The 24,620-nt window shown below is 47.3% G+C and overlaps 1 protein-coding gene across 1 annotated transcript; it reads left to right on the plus strand.

The window, feature by feature from the left end:
* The first annotated feature begins 1,179 nt into the window (after positions 1-1,179).
* On the plus strand, positions 1,180-24,156 carry kank2 (KN motif and ankyrin repeat domains 2). Its single transcript, XM_035398997.1, has 13 exons — positions 1,180-1,266; positions 12,233-12,313; positions 12,599-13,948; positions 14,295-14,954; positions 15,096-15,320; positions 15,845-15,950; positions 16,471-17,451; positions 18,047-18,152; positions 18,792-19,011; positions 19,970-20,112; positions 20,570-20,770; positions 21,094-21,192; positions 21,472-24,156. The coding sequence occupies exons 2-13, from the start codon at positions 12,277-12,279 to the stop codon at positions 21,517-21,519; spliced, it is 4,176 nt and encodes a 1,391-aa protein (XP_035254888.1). The 5' UTR covers positions 1,180-1,266; positions 12,233-12,276; the 3' UTR covers positions 21,520-24,156.
* The last annotated feature ends 464 nt before the right edge of the window (positions 24,157-24,620 follow it).

The following is a 24,620-nucleotide window of genomic DNA, read 5'->3' on the forward strand; positions in this document are numbered from 1 at the left end:
AGAATTAACAACCTTATAAAGTTTGCAGACTTATGTGAAAATGAGTAAAAAGTCAACTTCACACTCGCGCTCGATAAATCACTGAATTATAAATGGATTTTATATTATATTTTATATGCGTGATTGATAAGGGAAACAGAAACTGGTTCAAAGTCGTTCGCATCACCGTGGGAGATTTTCTGGTCTATTGATTAATGACTAGCTAAAATGGACTGAGTTAACTATTCTCATCAACATCAGCTTCTTATTTTAGGATGCACTGCTGTGTTTTTTTGTCGTGTCGTCAGCGCATTTCCGACTCCTTAGTAGTAACCCCTGCAGCTCGGGAGCTGAGCCGTTTGCTTCCACTGAGGGGGCTGCGAGGCCTCGCCGCGTGGCCGTTTGAAGAGAGCAGCTGACCGCCGCTGGGATCTTAATGATATCCAGATGTTTGAGTCTGGAGCGCGCGGCCATTTTCTACAGACTTCACGTGCGCGTAAAACTGTTATTCGGATGGTTGCCGTATCGTTTAAAAAAATCTAATAAAAAGGAGCTCCCTCTCCGGCCCGTTCTCTTTAAATGCTTCTTTAATTGCTGTGTTTCAATAGTTTTTCTATATTGAAACGTGTTGCCTAGTAGGTCTAAATCCCAACTTCACATGATATCTGGTCATTTGTGTGGACCGATTCTCTTCCTCTAAACTGCATAAAAGGTTAAGGGCTCCGTTGCAAAGTTAGCTAGTTGTTGCAGCACATACGAGGTAGACACCGTGTTGCATTGATTCAGAAAATATGTTACAACTTACTTGGTTTAATAAAAATGATGGTCATGAGATGGATTGGGCGTTTTTACTCTTGCGAGTGAAGACGTAAACCGAATTTAGTCACTTAACATCCTCTTTTATAAGCGTATAACGTCAACTTTCAGTCGTGCCAAGGTACTGCCCGGCTATAATTGAAAAAATATTAATGCAAATGAAATGCTTCTTGGGAAATAATAAATAAAACAGAATTGTTTTAGTTACAGAAATCTCGATTCTCAGCAGCAACAAACAAAAGCAGAAACTGATTATTGGATTGGCTACACGATGATGTATTTGGTAAAAGCATTTGTTGACACGGCTTGAGCGCTTTACGAGGTTTTTTTTTTTAAGTCGGGACTTTGCTGTTGCCTCTTTAAGACCAAAGGGAGGGGGCCTCGCGCATTGGTCTGCTGCGGTGTTTTTATCTCGCTGTCAGTGCGCGAGCTGCTGGGCTTCGAATGTTTGGAGGGACCGCAAAGCCAGAGGTGAGAAAGCTTTGTTTTGGTTTGAAGTTTTAATTTGTGGGATGTTGCAAGCATGGATCAAAACGGTTGAATTGTGCGCCTACATGCAACATTTTTTACCCGCAAATTTTAAAGTATTCCTTAGCCTTGCCTTAATAATGGTGGCTGCGTGTCTGGTTGATACGACTGCTCCCTTGTCTCGGTGTTATTGTAAATGCTCGCTGAGTTCTAAAGTAAATGCTTGATGACGTGGAAATGGAATAATTAATATGTTAAACGCTTTTTTATCCGGTGACGTGTTCAATGAAGGTTTTTTTTTTCACAATGAGATCTTCCAAAGGCTTCTTTTAGCGGAGTGTATTAGACGAGAGCATCCTTGAAGTACTCCTCAGCCCGTGAGACGCGGCGGACACAATGGGCGCAGTTATGGGGCGCGTGAGGCGCTTTATATAAAGGAGAAACGGTGCTCGTCCTTTCATGTCAAGGGCGCGTCAAAGTTGGACTTCTTTTCCCTTCTTATTTACAATTTCTCTGTAATGTGATTAATAGCAGTCTGATGCATGGTCATGAAGAAAAGTTTATTTCAATTATTTAATAGGAATCGTCCCCCTTGCAAGTAACACATAATTAATTTGATAATATAAAATACTGAGGCTGAGAAACATTATTTGCTTGGAAATTATGTCTAACCAGTTCATAGGTAAACTGAGAACTGAGATGCTTTTCCTTGAACACGTTTATTTGTATTTAGAAAGCCGATTTCTATGACTTTGGAGAAGGGGTGGTTCCGTTCTCGTTCTCAAGTTTTTGTGACTTTCAGGCTCTTGGAAAAAACAGCAGTCATGAATTGCTGCTCATGGTTCAACTTTGCATGGCGCTTTGTCATGTCTTTACCTATACTGAGACGCATATTTGTGTTGTGTGCTAAAAATAACACCACAAATATTAAAATGAGAGCTGAAACGCTTTAATAAATGGTCTTCAAAGTCTCGTCTGCTCTGCTGCGCTATTTGGAGAGGGGGTATATGAGGAAAGCGCTTCGTTAATGGCTGCCGCTCTGGTCTTACGTCTTTTAGTTTGACATCATGGATTCTGTCTTTTAAAAAAAAAAAGTTTTGTAGTTTCCCTAGGACGGTACTTGCCTTTTTCCTTCACGCGACGGTACAATATCCTGCCCTGTTTCAGATAAAGTGAGTTCTCAGAAAGGTGATTAGGCTTTATTGCTCAGATGTATTGAAATAGTCATAATCAATCTGTGTTGTGGGCTTGCCATTCTCTTGAAAGTTTTAAAATGTATTTGCAATTAATGTACTCTTAAGACAGTTGTAATTGCTTTTCATTGTTAGACAGGCTACCATTATTCATACCGTTAGACGGTTTGGACTTCACATAATATTCAAATGTACACACATTTGCATCTCCTTGATCGTTTAGTGGACCTCAGGTCGGATAAAAAATCTAGTAACTAGAAGAAAGGCGTGCAAAAACAAATCACATCATGCACTGGGATACCCAGCAGGAGTTGCTAGGAGGAGCCCCTTGCTTCTCGCGCGGCGATGCGTGCCAAGAGCAGCGGGAATGGAATTTCTGTCACGCGGGCTAGCATTCCCGATTATAGTGTTTGAAGCGAGGGCAGAAACAGTCTAGTTCCGAATAAAGAAAGGCAAAGTTATTAACCTTTTTTGTAAGGTGGGCAGCATGCTGGGCGTTCAAATCTCATTGTTTTTCCGCTGAACGAATCTGAAATCTGATTATTTAGACGGGTCTGTTCGTAATTGATTCGTTTTCAGGAGAATTAGCAAACATTTCCGTGCAGACAATTTTCATTTTTCATTAGATTGAATGTAAGTGTCGTTGTAGATTTGTAGATCCCTTGTAGAAGAATGAGAATTAGTGTAATTTGCGTGTGGCGTTGGGAGCGCCTGTCTGTGTGGATGACGTCGCATTCGCCATGAGAGCAGAGCGAAGGATGTTAAAAACAGTGGGGGGTACCGGATTATGTCATGGATTAAGCTCTGTGATAGCGCAGGTAATTGTCTCTTCTAACCGCTTTCTTCTCGCCGGCAAAGAACATCATACTGGGCGCCTCGCCTGTCACGCCCACACGTGACCTAAGCGGGAGATGAGCGCTCGGGGAGCGTCTCTGTCAGTTCTTGCTTTACTGTTGTGCCAGTGCTGCACGCAAGCATAACCGAACCGTTATTTCCCGCTACGACGATTGAGCCCATTGTCGGTACATAAAGCAGGCGACAGGGTGCCGCCTTCCTTTCTTTGTTTGGACCGTTTCCCTCCAGGGCACCGCGGTATCCACGGCTCCAGGGAGAACCCAGTTGTAGAATCAATAAACACCATCTGGTTGTAGCTGCACTGTGCAGCCTAAGATGCTAAATTATCTGATAGATATATTGTAGGCCTATATGTGCCTGTATGTGTATAATTACCTTTTTATGCTCCACACTGCTGCTCTGACCACTGCTCGTTTCTGCTGCTCTGATCACTGCTCCACACTGCTGCTCTGATCACTGCTGCGCTGACCACTGCTCCACACTGCTGCTCTGATCACTGCTCCACACTGCTGCTCTGATCACTGCTGCGCTGACCACTGCTCCACACCCTTGCTCTGATCACTGCTCCACACTGCTGCTCTGATCACTGCTCCCCAGTGCTTCTCTGAGGTCTGAAAGAGCAGCAGGATCAGTTCTCCCTCCTCATTGCCCGTTCTCCAATGTGTTTGTAATCAGGAGGGCCTGCGATGGGAGAGTTGAGGAAGGCTCTGTAAAAAAAATAATTTCAAAAATCACATATTTTTCGGTGTTAGTTTTAAGGTCTCTGCCAATTCTTCTCCCTTACAGCCCCACCTTTGGCCGATTTCCTGTAACGGTTCGGCAGAGTGACCAACATAGAGGCCAATTGTTTCGCTCGCATACCAGCCGTGCGGTTCCAGGAACCTTCCCGTCTTATGTAACTTAAAGAAGCAAAGCTGAGAAGGCTTCCAGGCTCGGGGACATGGACACCTGCAGCACATTTACAGGGCGTGCCCGGCATATTTGAGAGGTGTGTCCGGCGTACTTAAGGGACATGTGCAGAGCTGGCCGCCGGCACAATCTCTCTATGATGTCATCTGGGCCACACAATTCATTGTTCTTTGTTTTTTTTTTTTTTTTGGAGAACTTTGGGGCCACAACATTCTTGTTTAGGGCCTCCAAAACCCTGGGGCCTGCTCTGCATGTGTGCGGTATATTTAAATGGGTTTGGGGCGTACCCCGCAAAGCCGTAACTTGGCGGAAGGCATACCTCCCCCTCCCAGTTTGTGTGTCCCTTGTACATTTAAGTGGTCTGCTCTGTCGAATGCAGTTCAGGGGCGTGGCCAGGAAAATTTTTCCATTTTATGCAGAGGAAAAAAGGCAAGTTTATTCTTCAAGACGTTTTGTCAACTGATTTTTTTTTTTTTTTTTTGTCTTTTGCTCTGTCAGTGTAGCTTTTGACCTGGCGGAACCGGCCAGTCAAGCGATGGCACCGTAATTCAGCTGGCTGGTCTGTCGTGCCAAAAGCGTTTGTTTATTGAAAGATGAGTGCGCAACCTACACGATTCACTCCATCGACGAGGTGAACACTGACCCTGCTGACACTACACAGAGTGGAGTGGTGAATCTACACTATGCAGAGCAGTGTTTAGAGTAGAGTGGTGAATCTACACTGTGCAGAGCAGTGTTTAGAGTGGAGTGGTGAATCTACACTGTGCAGAGCAGTGTTTAGAGTAGAGTGGTGAATCTACACTATGCAGAGCAGTGTTTAGAGCAGAGTGGTGAATCTACACTGTGCAGAGCAGTGTTTAGAGCAGAGTGGTGAATCTACACTGTGCAGAGCAGTGTTTAGAGTAGAGTGGTGAATCTACACTGTGCAGAGCAGTGTTTAGAGCAGAGTGGTGAATCTACACTATGCAGAGCAGTGTTTAGAGTAGAGTGGTGAATCTACACTGCGCAGAGCAGTGTTTAGAGTAGAGTGGTGAATCTACACTATGCAGAGCAGGGTTTAGAGCAGAGTGGTGAATCTACACTATGCAGAGCAGTGTTTAGAGTAGAGTGGTGAATCTACACTGCGCAGAGCAGTGTTTAGAGTAGAGTGGTGAATCTACACTATGCAGAGCAGGGTTTAGAGTAGAGTGGTGAATCTACACTATGCAGAGCAGGGTTTAGAGTGGAGTGGTGAATCTACACTATGCAGAGCAGGGTTTAGAGTGGAGTGGTGAATCTACACTATGCAGAGCAGTGTTTAGAGTAGAGTGGTGAATCTACACTGCGCAGAGCAGTGTTTAGAGTAGGCTGGCGATGCTGTGGAGGGTAAAGTGAGGGGTGCTGTGTAAATATTGTGTCTGTAGTGGATTTGCAGGGGAACAGAACTGAAGGGTTGCTTCGCCAGTCGGTATAAAATTCTGCACGCGCTCAGTAGTGCCCTTTAGAAATGTGCCTACCTCCATGCATTCCTCTCTGCGAGGAGAAGATAGAAGGTTGGTGTTAAAGAGTGGCTTTCATTGTCTGAGGCGAGCAGTGTGGTTATGTGAGAGCGTTTTGTTATAGGCCGGGTGCGGGGTTTCTCTTTCACTCCCACGACCTCCATCCTCTACTCCCCCCTTCCTCTCCCCTCTCTCATCCTCTCTCCTTTTTTCGCTTCTTCCCTTTCCCCACTCTCTCTTTTTCTCCCTGTCTCCCCTCCTCTGTTCTCCACTGCCTCCCTCTTTCTCTCTCTCTTTTTCTCCCTCTCTCTCTCCTTCTCTCTGTCACGGTCTGAGGAAGTGTCGCGGTTGTTTCTGGATCCGCTGGGAGTGCAGGGATGCTTTTCCTCTCGTCTCTATTGGCTGGAGCATCACGTTTCTGTCCGGTGGAGCTGCTCCAGCTTCACTGCTGTGACACTCACTGGTTTATGCAGTCAGTAACCGTGCGGTCTGTGACAATTTTACACAGCCAGTACTCTATGTAAAATATAAAAGTATAAAACTTCATTATAAATTTGAAATTTATTTTTACATTTATTTTTATTTTCCATTGTTGGAAAGCGTCCTGTATTTGAACTACTAAGAATTATTAGTTCATTACTAATTATTATTCAGCAGCAGGTTGTTTTGAGAGTCGCTCTGTGTTTGGTGCCCAGGGGCACTGGCAGGCTGTTAGCTGTGGCAGAGTCTGCAGACGCTGTGGTTCCGTCTCTGAGGCAAAGCTCACGCCCAGGGGAGCAGACTCAGCAGAGCTGCGGCACACCTGTGTTCATCAGACCGAGGGAAGAAGGGAACAGAGTTACGGTGAAGTGAGGGCAGAGGAGGAGGGTGCCAGGGCACCTGTGTAGCCCGTGTAGGAGCACCTGTGTAGGGATCACCTGTGTAGGAGCACCTGTGTAGGAATAACCTTTGTAGGGAGCACCTGTGTAGGGATCACCTGTGTAGGGTGCATCTGTGTAGGGATAACCTGTGTAGGGGGCACCTGTGCAGGCAGAACCTGTGTAGGGGGCACCTGTGTAGGAATAACCTGTGTAGGGGGCACCTGTATAGGGAACACCTGTGTAGGGATAACCTGTGTAGGGGGCACCTGTATAGGGACTGTGAGTCCTTGATGCTGCACCACACTGTGCTACCTGGAAGGAACATCCAGTGGGGTAATTTGGGTGAGGGGCATTTTGCAGGGAAGGAGGTGGTGCACGGTGGTGTCCCAAGGTTGGAGGGAGGCCTAGGACAGTCAGAACAGAGGGGGAGAGTGACTGAGTGACTGGCGGGGAGGAGCTCGGTCCCTTCCAATTTCGAGTGGCCTGACCAGAAGGCAGACTTGTGGGGTCCCGGGGGTCGTACTGCAGCATAACAGCTGCGTTCATAAAGCATGAGTGCCCAGGTGAAGTGCTCAGGTAAATGTGCTCAGGTATCACACAGGATAAAATGGGAAGTGCACAGTTAAGGAAGAGGGCAGAATAAGTGGAAAAGAAACTGGAACAGCTGAATTTACTGCTGTTAACTGTTAGCTGTAAAAACCATAACTATTAGCTAGCTGTATGTACCATAGGTAATAGGTAATAACTAGCTGCTTATAACATTAGGTATAATTATTAGGTAGTTGTGCAGTGCATGCTATAGTTATTAGTTACCTGTTTCTGTCAGAATCTCAGTTAAATATTTTACTGTGAAAAGGCTGCAAGTCTTCCTCATCTTCCTCTTCTTCATCTACTCTGATTGTGCACCACAACACAATGGGATAATTGTGGAATATCTTCTGAGTGAAAACTGCTTAGCTATTTATAGTATTCGTCTCTCATTTTGCCCTTGTACTATGTTATTTTTCAGAATACCTTTTTGTATTTAGCATTGCATTTTTTCACAGTAATATAGGATATCCTTTTACAGCTGAAGGGCTGTCCGATGTTGAAAACGAGACCCCCTCCCCCCTCCCCTCCCCTCCCCAAAGTTGTGAGTTGCGCAGCTGGGGCAGCCGGGGCAGCCGGGGCAGCCGGTGCAGCCGGGGCAGCTGGGGCAGCTGGGGCAGCCGGCGCGGGCCGCACATGCTTCACTCCGGACCGCGCACGGTTTGGCACGAGGTGCAGTCGCCACACGGCACGGTCGCGCATACCGCGCATCGCTGCAGAAAGAGCAGCGGGATATACCGCTCAGGAAAAGCCTTTGTGAAATGTTCAGCGCAGTGGAAACATTCGTATATTTATAGTTTATTTATATATACGGTTTGCCTCACTGATCCGGAGAGCATTTTATCCCTGGCGATAGCTGTGCTGCCATTTTATCCCACTGCGGTGTTTCAGGGAGACAGATTAGAGGAGTGGGGGGGCGAGAGGGGCGGGGCGCGTGGGGAGGGGGGGGAAGGGGGCGTGGGGAGGGGGGGGGGCACATTTGTGAGTGTTTGGACGAACTCCCCCTAGAGGATCAGTGGAATTCATTTTGTTGTGCCCTTCCAGTCAAAACCAAAATCATAGCAGCGAAGTTAATGCAAATGTTCGTGATTTTGTTTACGTTTTTAAAGCCTACGAACACAAAAACTGTGTTGAGATGGGAGCAAATGTTTGCTTGATTTACTAATGTCATGATGATGGAAACTGAAAAGGACAACATTTGTGGATTGGAGAACCTTTCCAAAACCTCGAACCTGATCTTAAACGGCAAACCCACACCTCAATAGTTTATAATCAAAAAACCTATAAACACAGCCACACACAGATGCACATATGAATATATACACGATCGGAGAGATCTTCTCATTCTCTCTTTTCTGATCTTTGGCGTCCCGTCGTCAATCATCCAGTAGTATACTAGTTGTGTAGCTGTGTATTGATGCAGCAGTAGTATTAGTTGTACAAGTAGCATTATTAAGTAGAGTTGCGTGTAGTATGCCACTGTTTTATAGTGGTTATATAATCATATACTGTAGCACAATAGTTATGTAACAATAGAGTAGTAGGTTAGTAGTTGTGTAGTCATGTTGCAGTTCTGTATCTGTGTGTCAATACACTATGGCTGTTGTGTAGCTGTACCGTAGCGCGGTGTGTCCCTGGTGTGATTGTGTGCTGATATGGGAAAAACAAACAGAGCATCCCTACTCTGTGCAAAGGCCTGCTGGGTACTTGAGTTTGTTCTCCATGTGTAACGTTGATGCTGTGATGGTGGGTGGAGGTGCATTTTGGTGGTTGGGGGGGGGCAGGGGGAGGGGCACAGATGGTCATATCCTCTGGACTGGAATGCAAAGGGACGGGGGAGGGGTGATCAGGAATGTCTGGAGAAGTCTGGAGAACGGACACGTCTGGAGGACTCATGATCTGGGACGGGGGGTTATATATGACTGAGGTGGGGGGGTGGGGGGGCGTGAGGGGGGTCCTAAATGAAGCTTATGAACGCTGCGCTGTAGAGGTGAGAGAGAGGGAGTGAGGGAGGGAGGGAGGCAGGGGAAAGAGCAGTGGGAGAAGGAGTTGAAAGAAAGGAAATCTGGATGGAAAAAAAAGAGGTGGCGAGAATAAGAGAGGGTGTGTTTATGCAGGAGCTGAGAGGCGGGGAGCACCGAGGAGGGAACAGGAGAGAGAAAAGGGACAGACTGAGCGAGAGAGCGAGGGAGAGAGAGAGAGAGAGAGAAAGAGCAACAGGAAGAGAGGGAAAGAAAGAGTGAGTAAGAGGAGGAGAGGAAAGTGAGAGGGGAAAATGGGAGCTAGGGAGGGAGAGCAAGTTCAAATGAGAGGAGAAAGAAAGAGAGAGAGAAGGAGTGCGACAGAAAGGGGAAGAGAAAGAAAGAGAGGACAAATTCTGTGTCATTTCTCAGGCCTGGCATGTTTGTCACACCTCAACTGCTCTAATTATATCATCACAGACGCGCTGTGACAGACGCGCTGTCACCGACACTCTCTGACTGACACACTCACGCTCGCAAACAAGACTCTCACGGACACACACTCTCACGATCACACTCCCAGAGACACACACTCACAAACACTCTCACAATTATACACATATTCTCACAAACGCACTCACTCACAAACACATGCACAGTTGCACACTCACAAAGACATGCATACACTCACAAACACACACTATCTAAAAGGCACCCATATGTACGCTCTGTGTGTGAGTGTCCGTGTATCGTGGATGTGTGTGAATGTGTGTGCATTAGGTTGTTACTGGGCGCAGGGTAATAGCTTCTAAAATACCAAGTGAATTTTGTCAGTGTTTCCGAGTGCCCTACTTTAAACCGAACGTAAGCGATGTCATAAGATCAGTGTGTGAGGGAGAGCAAATGTGAGAGAGAGGGGGAGAGACAGAGAGAGAGAGAGAAGGGGAGAGACAGAGAGAGAGAGAGAAGGGGAGAGACAGAGAGAGGGAGAGGAGGGGAAACAGAAACACCAGAACCATCTAGAACAAAACACTCTCTCATGGCTGAGCTGCTCATTTCGGTAATTTAAAACCACTCTTTCAGAAGGAGTGCATATATTAATGTGCATCTGTATGGGAATATTTATGCCGCTGTGTGTGCATGTGTGTGTGAGTGTGTATGTGGCTATTTCTTTGTGTATGAGTACGTTTGTGAGAATGTGAGTTTGAGAATGTAAACGAGTGTGAGTTTGTGAATACGACTGAATATGGTAGAAAGTGTGGATATATTCAAGTGCATGTGTGTGTGTTCATCTGAGTCAATAAGAGAAAGCATATTCTGAGCATATTTTGGATATTAGAAGATGTTTTAGAATAAATGGAAAAGGACATGAGTGTAAAGCATATATGGGATAGTGTAGCTAATGCACAAATGGCTTTTGGTCACCCGTTCAGAATAATCCCACCATAGTTACCTGCAATTACGACAGCCGGTGAAGTGTTAGCTAGTATGATGTTTCCATGTAGAATTAACCAAGTGTGCATGGGAGATGAATGGACTCTGTGAACACAGCAGTGATTGATGAACTAGAATACGGTGTACCCTAAAACCTTTCTTCTGTGGGACTGAGTAAGTGTGTGTGTGTGTGTGTGTGTGTGTGTGTGTGTGTGTGTGTAGACAGAGAGAGAGATTGTGTGTTAGAGAGAGAAAGAGAAGTTATGGGTATATCTGGTTTAAAGCAACTCTTGTATGATTTGGAATCAGGCTTTTTCAGTGCATTTAATTTTATAGGTTTGCTACTTTACAGTAAAACCAGTTTGTTCAGCATTTTCTTTCCCTGAAACGAAAACTTCACATAGCTAGTACAAATGTTCACTGATGTACATTATCTACCTGCATTGTGTTTTTACATTTATGCTCGCTTATTCAAATATATTCCAAACAATTGAATGAAGTAAATATTCACCATTTTTAATTTGTATAGTGCTGATTTTAATTTTCATCTATCGTGAAAAAAGAGAACAATTACAGATACCTGTAATTGTCTGAGTATATTATTGTCTGCTGTGCTGTTCTGTGCTGTGCTGTGCTATGCTGTGCTTTGCTGTGCTGTACTGTGCTGTTTTGTGCTGTGCTATGCTGTGCTTTGCTGTGCAGAGTGGTGCTGTGTTGTGCTGTACTATGCTGTGCTGTGCTGTGCAGTGTTGTGCTGTTTTTCTGTAGTGTTGTACCCAACCCTGTTGTGCTATGCAGGGCCCACAGAACAGCATGAAACTGATGTTCCACTGAACACAACACTGTTTTTGTGCTCGGGTGGGGTGCGTAATGACAAGCTAAAATCTCCTGTTTGTCAGCTGACGAAGAGGGAAGAGGAGAGAGGAGAGACAGAAAGGGGAATGAGACTGAGGAAGAGAGAGGAAAGGGGAAGAGCGTGAGAAGGAGGTAAGGGAGAGAGAGAGAGAGAGTGAGAGAAAGAGAGAGAGCAAAAGCGAGAGAGAGTAAGAGAGTAAATGCGAGAGAGAGAGAGAGAGAGAGAGAGTCTCTACCTCTATTTAGAGCTTCCAAGCTTCAGAAATGATTCCAAATAAGGCTGTAACACACAGCAGAACTTCTGGAAAACAGTGCCAGAAATATTCCCTGTGCCTCCAGTTCTCTCTGAAACACTGAGACACTGTGGAGCACTCCTTAGCAGAAAGCAACGCGCATACGCACATAGTACAACAGATTTAATTCTTGTGAAACAAAGTCTAAAACAGAAGTTGTTCTTTTGTAGAAGTTACTCTTGTGCAACAGTGTTATTGGCTGGGAGTTTGTTATAGTTAGTGATTATACCACATATACAGTGTCGACCAAAATTTTAAACCTGAGTACCTTCATACAATACTCACTCATTTTGGAATTTGTTTTTTCTCCTAAATGCACATCTGTGATTCAAATATATTTAATGCCTGCAAAGAAAATGATAGTAATTATGGTATTTTGAGGTCTTGCTGTCTGTGAGCATGTCCCGTGTGACTGTTGGTGAAAGCGTCCGTCTGTCTGCTTTACTTGTGGTGCATGCGTTGTTGTTGACAGGTGTGTTTTTGTCTGTGGTTGCCGGTGCGTTTTTGTGCTACAGTCTGAACGGTCACATGTCTCTCCTCCAGGTCAGTCTTTACATCTGAGGGCGTGGCAGATTCCACAGGTGAACATGGCTCAGGTGCTGCATATGGACTCCGGCTTCTCAGGTAAAAGTCCCGGAATTCCTTGGGTTGGCTTTAGAACTGTGCTGCGTTACGTAGCAGGTAAAGTGGCCACTTAAAGCTACAGGAGACGGGAGATGGGTCGACGTGTAGTGTGGTGAAATGTGACTTATACCGTATAGTCAAAAAGAGCAGCAGAGTCATTACCTGCTGTATCCTGGGTCGCTGGTGAATCAGTGCTCTCTCTCTCTCTGTCTCTCTCTCTGTCTCTCTCTCTGTCTCTCTCTCTCTCTCTCTCTCTCTCTCTCTCTCTCTCTGTCTCTCTTTCAGGAACGTCTAACCCCGCCCCTTCCCTGGGTAAGGCTGAGATGCCGTACTCAGTGGAGACCCCGTACGGCTACCGGCTGGACCTGGACTTCCTGAAGTACGTCAACGACATCGAGAAGGGCAACACCATCAAGCGCGTGCCGATCCAACGCAGACCCCGGTACGGCTCGCTGCCCCGCGGCAGCGGCGTCGGCGGCTACGGCTACACGGGCTCCTGGTGGACCTCCACCGAGTCGCTGTGCTCCAACGTCAGCATGGACAGCCGCCACTCGTCCTACTCCTACTGCGCCCCCGGTTACCAGGCGCCGGCGCGGGCCGGCGCGGCGGCCGTGGGCGGGGCCTTCAGCCTGAGCGCGGCGCGCGTGGAGAAGACGCTGCTGGACGCGCGGCGGCGGCTGGAGGAGGAGAAGGCGGGCCGGCGGCTCTCGGGCCTGGGGAGCGCCCGCGGCAGCGTGACCGGCTCCACCGCGTCCCTGTCCGGCGCCGCCCGCCAGTACACCCCCGCCAGCTCGGGCCTGTCCACGCCCGTCTGCCCGACCCCCGCCCACCTGCAGCACGTGCGCGAGCAGATGGCGCTGGCGCTGCGGAAGATCCGGGAGCTGGAGGAGCAGGTGAAGACCATCCCCGTGCTGCAGGTGAAGATCTCCGTGCTGCAGGAGGAGAAGAGGCAGCTCAGCGTCCAGCTCAAGAGCCAGAAGTTCCTGGGCCACACCCTGGGTTTCGGGCGGAGCCGCCCCCAGAGCGAGCTCTACATCCACATCCCCGAGGAGGAGGCTCCGCCCCCCGCCGCCGCCGCCACCCCCGCCACCCCCGACGGCTCCAAGCAGGACTCCGGCTGCGAGATCGAGGACACGGTGCTGGTGGGCGGGGCCCGGCCCGGCAGGAGGGAGGTGCGCTCCGTCGGCGTGGGGACGGAGGAGGCGCAGCAGGAGCAGGGCTCCGAGGCCCTGAGGAGCAGGGTGGGGCAGCTGGAGGAGCAGCTGAGGAGGACCCTGCAGGAGCTGCAGGAGGCGCAGAAGGAGAGAGCGAGCCAGCCCCCCCCCTCGCAGGCGGACTACGCGGTCCGGGCGACCAGCGTGGGCTGGCCGGGCGGCGGGGGCGCGACCCCCACAGCAGGGCTGCAGACCGTGGTCAGCGTTACCCAGCAGCCTCGGCGGCGGGAGCAGAGGACTGTGGGAATTCAGGTGTACACTCTGGAGCAGCCTACTCTGCTTCGGCAGGCAGAGAGGTGGGCAGGTGTGCAGATAGGCCACACCCCCCAAGCACAGACAGGCCACGCCCCCCCCAGCGCAGACAGGCCACACCCCCCCAGCGCAGACAGGCCATGCCCCCCCAGCGCAGACAGGCCACATCGTACCCGTAGAAAAAGGACATGACCCGCCTGTTGAATCAGAACAAACCCTGCCCATAAAGACAGCCCCCACCCCACCCAAAGAAACAGGCCCCACCCCACCCATAGAAACAGCCCCTACCCCACCCATAGAAACAGCCCCTACCCCACCCATAGAAACAGCCCCTACCCCACCCATAGAAACAGCCCCCACCCCACCCATAGAAACAGCCCCCACCCCACCCATAGAAACAGCCCCCGCCCCACCGATAGAAACAGCCCCTGCCCCACCCATAGAAACAGCCCCTACCCCACCCATAGAAACAGCCCCCACCCCACCCATAGAAACAGTCCCCACCCCACCCATAGAAACAGCCCCTACCCCACCCATAGAAACAACCCCCACCCCACCCAAAGAAACAGCCCCTACCTCACCTATAGAGACAGAGCACCACTCCCCCATTGTCACAGACCATGCCTCATCTGTACAGATGGGCTCCACCTCAACCATCGAGACAAGCCGCACCCCAGCCACAGAGCCAGGCCACACCCTTCCCACAGAACCAGACCATGCCCCTCCCACAGAGCCAGGCCACACCCTTTTCACAGAACCAGACCATGCCCCTTCCACAGAGCCAGACCACACCCTTTCCACAGAACCAGACCATGCCCCTCCCATGGAGACAGAACATGCCCCACCCATAGAGACGGGCCCCACCCAAGCCATAGAGACAAGCCCAGCCAATGAGAGAGAACATGGTCCACCAACTGAGACAGGCCACATCACATCCATTGTAACATGCCATATCCTACACACAGAGGCAGAACCTGCCCCGCCCATAGTGATAGGCCACGCCCCTCCCACAGAAACAGAAGCCCCGCCCATGGAGACAGTCCGTGCCCCTCCCATGGAGACAGTCCGTGCCCCTCCCATGGACAAAGAACACGTCCCCCCTACAGAGACCAGCTTCCCAGTCTATCCACACAGCTCCCTGGAGTGTACCAGGCATGAAACCTGGCACAGAGAAGGTAAGGAACTTGATGCATCTGTTGCACCTCTATGACAATTAAAGGTGTGGACAATGTTAAATGCATTGGCAGCATGTTACCGTTACAACACCGCGGCCTGATTTTCTGCTGCACACTTTCTCCCCCCTCTCCTTTCCCAAGACACGCCCCCTCAGCTTCCAATCGCGGTCTCTTCCAAGGAGATTCGGGAGGTCCTCCTGAAGAGTGAGGTGTCCACGTCGATGCCGGTCTCTTGTGCCACCATGGCGACGGAGACCATCTGCAACCAGACGCTCCCGCTGTCCGAGAGGTTACGGGAGGGGGAGGGAGCGCTCCAGCTGACGGACACGGAGGCCGTTCGGTTGCAGGAAGACGCGTCAAAATCAGGTGACCTGCAGTTACGCAAGAACAGGTTATACACGTATACACATTTTGTCATTCCTACAACAAGCCCAAATCCCCCCTGTCCCCTTAACCTGAACCCCCAGCCACTTACCAGAAATTCCCAAAGTCTGTTCACTACCCCTGACGACCTGACCCTCTTTTAATCTCCAACTATAGCAGTCGTCTCCAACCCTGGTTCTGGAGAGCTACAGGGTCTGCTGGTTTTCATAGTGACTCTGCACTTCATGAATCAATTAGAGCAGTTGATTACACAGTTAACTCAACTCACCTGGTGTCTTGGGTCTCAATTGGGTGCTGATTTTAAGGTGAAAACAAAAACCAGCAGACCCTGTAGCTCTGCAGGACCAGGGTTGGAGACCACTGAACTATAGGCATCCACCTCACCTAGTACATTGTCATATTTTGTACTGTATGTGCAAAATGCTCTCCCCTTCCACAGATCTGCTTATCTGTACTTCCCTGTCCGTCTGTCCTTCCCTGTCCTTCCCTGTCCATCTGTCCCACAGCCTCTGCTCAGGCAGCGCCGCGATCCATCATGAAGAGGAAGTCCGCCTCTCCGTCCACCTCTCCGTCCGCCAAGAAGAACCTGCAGTTCATCGGGGTGAATGGCGGGTGGGTCCACACGCCACTGTCCATCACGCTGATGCTTTACTGTGCGTCAGTCACTGCATGGACCTGCGTTTGTGTTACAGTTGGGCCGCGTTTCACTGCAGTGGGTTTTAGTGTTCGTATTCAGCTGAAACGTAATCTGTTTTCTTGTGTGTTTCACATTGTTGAACTGTGTTACACTGAGTGTACGGTGCAAGTACTCTGAGTACTAAAGTGCTTTACCATTAAATTACAGTGTGCTGCATTATTCACAGGGTGTGTTACTGTAAATATAGGGTGTGCTACAGTGCACTACAGAGTAAGTAGAGTGTTACAGTAAATACAGGGTGCATTGCAGTGCATTACAATGTGAGCACAGTTTGTTACACAGTAATCACAGGGTTTGTTACAGTGTTAGCATTGGGTGTATTACAGTGCATTACAGTGTGATCACAGTGTGTTACACAGTAATCACAGGGTTTGTTACAGTGTTAGCATTGGGTGTATTACAGTGCATTACAGTGTGCTGCATGTTGTGCTGCAGATATGAGTCCACTTCCTCGGATGACAGCAGCAGTGAGAGCTCTCAGGAGGAGGGCGATGCCAGTGAATTCCATGAGGCCCCTGAGGGAATCCCCGGACCTCCGGCTGAGCACTTACCGGAAGGATCCGCCGCCCCCCCTGCCTCTGTCACTCACACAGAAGCATGCGCCTCTACCCAATCATCATCTACAGACTCAGCCCCCCAGCAAGGCAGCGGCCAATCACCATCCACAGAACCATCCCCGCAGTGTGGCACTAGCCAGTTACCATCCACAGAACCAGCCGCCCAACACGGCACTAGCCAATCACCATCCATAGAATCAGCCCTCCAGCATGGCAATAACCAATCACCATCCATAGAATCAGCCCTCCAGCATGGCACTAGCCAATCACTATCCATAGAATCAGCCCTCCAGCAGAATACCAGCCAATCGCTATCTATAGACTCAGCCCCTCTGCAAGGCAGCAGCCGATCAGCGTCCATAGAACCATCCCCCCAGCACGGCACTAGCCAATCACTGTCCATAGAAACAATCTCTAAGCAAAGCATTAGCCAATCACCGTCCATGGACGCAGCCCCCCAGCCAAGCACTGCCAAATTTGTTTCCATAAATTCTACCCTCCAAGAATATTCCATCCAATCATCAACCAAGGACCCTGCCCCTGAGTTAACTGCTACCCAGTCACCAGTCACAGATCCTGCCTGTCAACCAAGCACGACCCTATCACTCACCATAGACCCTGCCACAGAATCAAGTGCAACCCGATCACTAGCCACAGACCCTACCTCCCAACCAAACACAGCCCAATCACCAACCACAGATCCTACCTCTCAGCCAAGCACAGCCCAGTCACCACCCACAGAACCTGCCTCGCAGTCCAGTACCACCCAGCCATCCACAGGCCCTGCTGCCCAGCAGACAACCCAAGAAGAGGGACTGGGAGACCCCAGCTCCGGCCATTCTGTTTCCCAGGAAACCAGGTACTGCAAAACATGCCGTCTGCTATGTAGAATGCTGCAGCCCTTTATTTCCACTTTGTGTAGACCACAGTATTGCATAATAAATAGCACTATAGTCTGTAGCATGCTACAGTGAGTGAGTGGCATTGTTCTGTGTTAGCGCTCAACTGCGTTAGCGTGCTTCAATGTTATTGGGCTGCAGTGCTGCAGCTAACCTGTCCTCTGTCATATCTGTTATCTGTCTTATCACTTATATCATTCCACTTTGTTCCTATAGCACTTTTATGCTACACATGCACCTCCTGTACCACTTTCATATTACATGTACCTCCATCCAGCATTTATATTGCACTTGTATCCTTATCTTGATATTGTAGCTTGTTGTTATGCTTCCTAGCTTGACTTAACATTACTCTCTGACGTAGCCTATGTTTACTGAGTGTACAGGACTTAATGTGTCCATGGCTATGAATACCTTACATAATGAGTATTGTACCTTATCGGACTTGTGTTTAGTTTTGTGCCTATGACCTTCTGTATGCACTTATTGTGCGTTGCTTTGTATAAAAATAAATGTAATGCCAAATAAATGTAATGTCATTCTGTGGTGTTGCAGAGAATCTTCTCACTCCAGACTGGAGCTGAGCGACAGCCTGACGGCAGCGCTTGTGGTCCTCCAGAAAGCCCTGAGCGAACCCAATGGCTTCGGCCAGCAGGAGGCGGTATGCTCCAACTCCCTGCCTTTCTCATGTGCACTCGTTTCGCTAAGAGGGGCCCGTTTTGGGGCTCCATCTGTACACCGTACGGCCTCTCAGACATCGGGGTGGACCTTTAGCCCCAGTTCGTACACAGAAAATATTATACGCTATTGTTATACACTAAATATTATAAACTATAAAATAATATACGCTATTATTTTAAAACCTAAAAAACGCATCCCTTATCCCACGTATTCCTATTGTGGTGGTTCTTGCGACAGACAATCAGAAATGGCAGGCATGCTTGAGTAATTTAAGATTGTTGTTTTGCAAGTCATCTGGGTCACTCTAAAGAGATGGCCCCCTAGTGGCCTGGGTTTGAATAGAAAATTTACAGAGTACCTAGCAGTGTGATCGCACACTTTCCTTCACACTCTCTCTTTCGCCCTCTCTCCATCTGTCTCTCTTGTTGTTTTTTCCTCTCAATCTGACTCACCCGTTCTCACTCTCTCATTCACTCTTCCCCACTCTCTCCCTCCCTCCCTATCTCTCTCCTTTCTCTCCTTCCTCCTCCCTCCCTTCCTCTCTCCCTCCTTCCCTATCTCTCTCCTTTCTCTCCTTCCTCCTCCCTCCCTCCCTCCCTCCCTCCCTCTCTGTACACAGAGGGCGGCCTACACCGTGGTTCTGCAGGAGTGGCTTCGCGTTTCCTGTCACAAGACCGCGGACACGGGCCTGGTCCGGGCCTACATGGACGCCTTCGCCGCCGTCTCCCCGCAGCTGCTGGAGTTTGTGGTCAACATGGCCGACGGCAACGGCAACACGGCGCTGCACTACACCGTGTCCCACTCCAACTTCCCCGTGGTCAAACTGCTGCTGGACACGGGTCAGTGCGAGTGCACCAGGGTGTGCCGGCACCCGAGGTTCAAAAGGGGGCGCCAGAGAGTAAGAGGTGGACTCACAAAGAATGCTTGTGTGTGTTACTTCTTGTAACTCAGCTGCATCTGTGATTAGAAGTAAATATGTCCAAGTTCATAAAATAAATTATTTTCCAGGAAAGGAATAGTATTGGTCACAGTTAGTGAAGAGGGCACTCTGTAAAAAGCAGGTCTCACATTGTACATCCCACAACAAAAAATAAAATGACACGGCAGAGAAAATTCAAAATGAAGGCCCTGCATTTAAATGAATAATGCCGTTAGACCTACCTACCTGCGTAAGCCAGAATTAGTACCACATGTATATGACCTTTTATTTTGCTATTATTTATTGCTTCAGTTGCAATAATGAAAGAGATTGAGAACGGGTGGACAGAAAAGGAAGAGGAGAACTGGTCCGTCCAGAGTTAAAGAAAAAGCCATCTTTATTTCTTGTTTCAATAATGCAGTGCCCTTGTGAATGTGTGGCTTACAGACACAAGTTCTGCTATTCTCTATTGTTCTATCGTGGACATTGTGTAAGTTCATTGAATTAGCCAAAGTAAATTAATTGAAGAGGTATGCAATTGTCCGTGTGTATTGCAGTCTGTGTGTGTGATTCAAAGAGCTAGTTAGCGTGTGCCAGAGTCCCTGTGTACGTTTAATCGATATGTGCATATCAGAATGTGAATGCATGTGTAATACATACGTGTGTGAGCCTATATGTGCAGGTATGTGTTTGTGCGTGTATATGTGTGTGTGTGTGTGTGTGTTTGGTCTGGAGTGTAAATGTCTGTGTTTGCGATTGTGTGTGTGTGCGTGTGTGCGTGTGCGTACTACAGGTGCGTGTCTGCATGTGCGGTGCAGGTGTTCTCCCTGTGCGTAATACAGAACACTGCTAGCATATTTTTGCTGGTCTCTGTGCAGGTGTCTGCAATACAGACAAACAAAACAAGGCGGGATACACAGCCATCATGCTGACTGCGCTGGCTGCGTTCCACTCGGACAGCGATCTGCACACCGTGGTGCAGCTGCTGCGCACGGGGGACGTCAACGCCAAGGCCAGCCAGGTGCTCCGCAAACGCTAACTGCTAAATGCTAACTCTGCATCACTATATTTAATGTAAATGCTGTTAATATGCACACAATTTAAAAAAGGATTCCCCCCGTCATTAACAAAAGACTGTTACTTCCCTGCATAGATTACATTAGAGAATTATTATACCGGCAAAGGTTTCTACAAGGTGATCACTGCATTGGGCGGATCCCCAGATGCTGGTTGAATTAAGAGTGCTTCTTTCCTCATGTTGACCACACTCCTGTCCCTTTCTCTGCTTGACAACACACTTCTGATATTGGAAGACATAACTCTTAACAGACTGGGATTACTGCCTGTAGGCAGGGCAGACGGCTCTGATTGGATGGGGGGATTAGTCTGATTGATTGGGATTACTGCCTGTAGGCGGGGCAGTCTGTTCTGATTGGATGGAGGGGATTAGTCTCACTGATTGGGATTACTGCCTGCAGGCGGGGCAGACGGCCCTGATGCTGGCGGTGAGTCACGGGCGGGGGGACATGGTGCGGGCACTGATTTCCTGCGGGGCGCAGGTCAACATTCGGGACGACGACGGCTCCACCGCGCTCATGTGCGCCTGCGAGCACGGGCACGTGGACATCGTGCGCCAGCTCCTGTCTGTGCCCGGCTGCGACGCCACACTGGCAGATAACGTGAGCAACACTGCGCTCTCTCTCGCTCTCTCTCTCTCTCTCTCCCCTTTCCCCCTCTATCCCCCTCTATCTCTCTCTCTCTCTCTCTCTCTCTCTCTTTCTCTCTCTCTCTCTCTCTCTTTTTCTATCTCCAAACCAAAGTGAGTGCGAGTGTATAATTCAGAGGTAAATTTCAGTGTCTCGCTACCGAACGCCTTTCTGTTCATCTAACTGACAGATGAGCTCTCTGTGCTCCTGTTACTGTGCCAGTATACACCTGCCCCTGTATACTGGCCCTCTAATGGTCTCTGATCTCTGCCTCTCTCTCTCGCTCTCTCTCTCAGGATGGCAGTACCGCCCTGTCTATCGCTCTCGAGGCCTCTCACAATGACATCGCGGTGCTCCTCTACGCGCACCTCAACTTCGGCAAGCCACCCTCTCCCGTGAGTCCACACCGTTCCAATAAGTACAGTAAAATCCCAAGGAGTGCTCAATTTTTTGTCCATAGAGACTACTTCCTGTGATCGGTAGGCCTACTGTGTAATTGCCCTGTGGTACGCTAGTGTCTTGCTTGTGCCTGTCGGTGTGCAGCGATTTACCACGAGAACTGAGGATATATTCACACAGCAGGAGGTAGAGCTGTAGTGGTCTGTAGACATTGCTGGGTGTACATAGCATTACTGGCCTACTTAATAATTCTTCTATTTTCTTGCCCTTTCCAGGTATCTCCAAAGAGTCCTCAGTTGACCTCTCCCAGTGAAGCAAAGTAACTAACAAGAACCCAACCCTGCAGCCTTACAAAGTGTGTGTGTGTGTGCGTGCATGTGTGTGTGTGTGTGTGTGTGTGTGCGTGCGTGAATACGTTTGTGTGTCAGTACGAATATCCTTGTTCATGCGTGTGGTTCACTTTTGTACAATCGGTACTTGTCTGTGTGCCTGTGTGTTTGGTGTATGGTGTTTCAGGTGGAATCTAAAGGAGAATAGGTAGCTGGGGGAAAAAAAACTATTTCCCCGGAAGTTTTAAAGATTGGTGTGACAAATTGTGGCGCTGTTTTTTAACAAACAGTATCAGTATCGAGTCAAGATACTTCCCCCATCCCCAACCCCCAAAAAAAGACTTTAGTCTGTATGTGCATCAGAACAGTGATGCTCCAATTCATTATTTTCAGTCTTCCTTTATGAACATGGGTAGATGTTTGCTGTTACAGTTGATAAGGATGTACACACACTGAGTTCACTTTGAGGTGACTGAGAAATTGATTCTGAAGTGGATTTCAGGGTGAATAAAAATTCTGTTTCTGTTCTTAGCAGGAGAGATCATTTCTCTGTTTGTGCAGTAGGACAAAAATGTTCTTTGGGAAGAGGCGTTACTGTAGACCACTTCTGCTGTCTTGTGATCCCAGTCCTGTTTGCATTCACATCTTCTATAAGAGGTTATAGTCAAACTTATATACACAAAATATTATTTTATTTAATTTTGATACTTTAACACGTTACACTATTCATTTATAATTATGAACGTTCTTTATGAATAAAAACAGCACCTGTCCAAAAAATAAGTATATATGACAGATGAGTGAGTGGACTTGGCAGGACTTATAAATGCACTTGCCCTTAATCGTGAAGGTGTTTCGTCAGGTCAGCTGTGGTGTCAGCTGCTGTGGTCGTGTTCAGAGAGATGTCATGCTGTGTGCTTGATGTATTTGGAGAGGAATTGTTTGGAGCATCCATAAATATGTCCATAGTAGGCTGGAAACACAATATCTTAATGTTCCTATTCCGAGAATCATCTGTTCTCTTCTTAGAACGCTGGTGTCATTGAGGTCAACATTATGATGCATTGAAGGAATCCACCGCACTATAAATCTAGACTTTTCCATCAGCCGAAATTTATTACAACAGACCTCTGGATATGAAGATATGGCACATAAACCTGAAAGTTATGGCGCTATGCTGGTCAACAGTATCAAATAGCATTGCCTAAAATATCTATATTCCCTCATTTGGTTTTTGTGAGTTTTTACTGTTTTTCAGGGCCTTCATTTTGACTCCCAAAATATACAGTTGACTATTGTGTCATTCACTCATTTGATTAAATGTGACCCTTTAATGAGAATTTTTATTGTTTTATCATCTGAGGAGCTTTTTTTTATGGAACCTTAAAGAAATCCAGTTTTAAGCCTATGCATTTTTGCCTTTTAGACGTTGTTGAGGTTATGTTATCTTTGACAGAATTCAACGGCTTATGAAAAGATTTCAAATACAATAGCTGCAATGCTTTCAATTTCCAGAGAGGTCTTTTCAAATACTGTGGTCATGTCATTGTTTTTTAAGTGGCTCTGGGGTTTTTTTTCCCCCTAGTACTTTGGAATCGGGAACCACACCAGTTTTCCTCACCAAGCTCGTCTTCAGGCAACTCTGAGAGGGACTTTAATTTGGTGCAATTCCCCATTGCATTAAGAATTCGGTGAGCTGCATTTAGCGTAAACAGCCATAACTTCTCAAGTCTGGGAAATGCACATTAGAAATGGCCGTAAGAACATTCCGTGAGATTGCTTGATAACGAGAACAGATCATTCAGCCTATTTCAGGTTGTATTTTGCCTGCTGTCTGAAGACTGTTTAGCACCTCAAGGGTGTCTGTGTCTGCTATGAGTCATATTAAGCTATCCGAAGCACTGGAAAACTGCCCTGCTTCGAAAAATACGTCCTGAAACCTTACATTGATTTCCAACATTTTTCTCCTTATTTTCGACAGACTCTGCCTTAAATAACTTACACAATTTACATTATTAATCTCTCTAGTTAATCAGATCAACCTTTCCATTCAATATTTCATATACGTGGTGCAGTCGGAAGGCACTTATGCATTAGATCATTGAAATGAAGGGTATACTAATATGAAGGTAGTCACTGTGTTGTTGGTGTAGAAGGTGTTCAGTGGGTGTTCAGTCGGCGTTTGGTGTGGCAGGAAGTAGGAGATGGAGTGGTTGAGGATTATGGGTAATGTATTTTTTTGCAATTAATAAATAGTTCAGTGTGATAAATGCGTACCAAAATAAATATGCTATATTTCTGAAGGTACATGTTGACTAAATAAATGAACAACATGAAATGTTGAAATCAAGCGTAAAAAGCAATACAGTATATTTTCAAATAAAAATAAATTACTAAATAAAAAAAATCTGTTTTTAAACAAACTTTTCCTATCAACAGTTGGAATATCTTATATGTTTTATAACCTTTTGTATTTGTTTTGACTATATATCTTTATATTTGTAAAAATCTGTACACAAACCATATCTATTGGCTCGTTTGCCTGTTTGAATTATACTTAGCAGGCCACAAAGTATTCACTTTGTTTCTCTGTCTTTTTTGAATAAATAAATTCGAGGAAAAATAAAGTCATTCGTGGTCAGATTGTCTTATTATTCTAATGAACTGCATATTCGTACATTCGTACATCAGGAACAGTTTGAGTTGTACATTGTCTATAAATATACATGAAGGTGAATGGAAAAGATGAGACAAAAGCATGGCGTATGCAAAGATACAACAGGGGACAAAGCAGGTATTGCATATGATGGTTTTGCTATATGTTGTACCATTTTTATACGGTCTATGGTTGTACCATGATGTTTAGCTTGTCCTCAGATATGACAGGATTTGAGACATACTCTGAAGAAGAAGCCAGGACAGCTCTTTAATAAGCATCTTTCACATAATGAAAAATAAATCTTCAGGTTTTAAATTTATTTATTTATTTATTTTTTTAAATCAAAAAACCAATTGGTCATCTGTATGATGGCACTTAGACCTGGTGAAAGTGTAGCTATTACACCATTTTAAAGTGGGTGTTACATATGATGCTT

This window comes from Anguilla anguilla, chromosome 17 (genome assembly GCF_013347855.1).
Source record: "Anguilla anguilla isolate fAngAng1 chromosome 17, fAngAng1.pri, whole genome shotgun sequence".
In the NCBI taxonomy this organism is placed as follows: domain Eukaryota; kingdom Metazoa; phylum Chordata; class Actinopteri; order Anguilliformes; family Anguillidae; genus Anguilla; species Anguilla anguilla.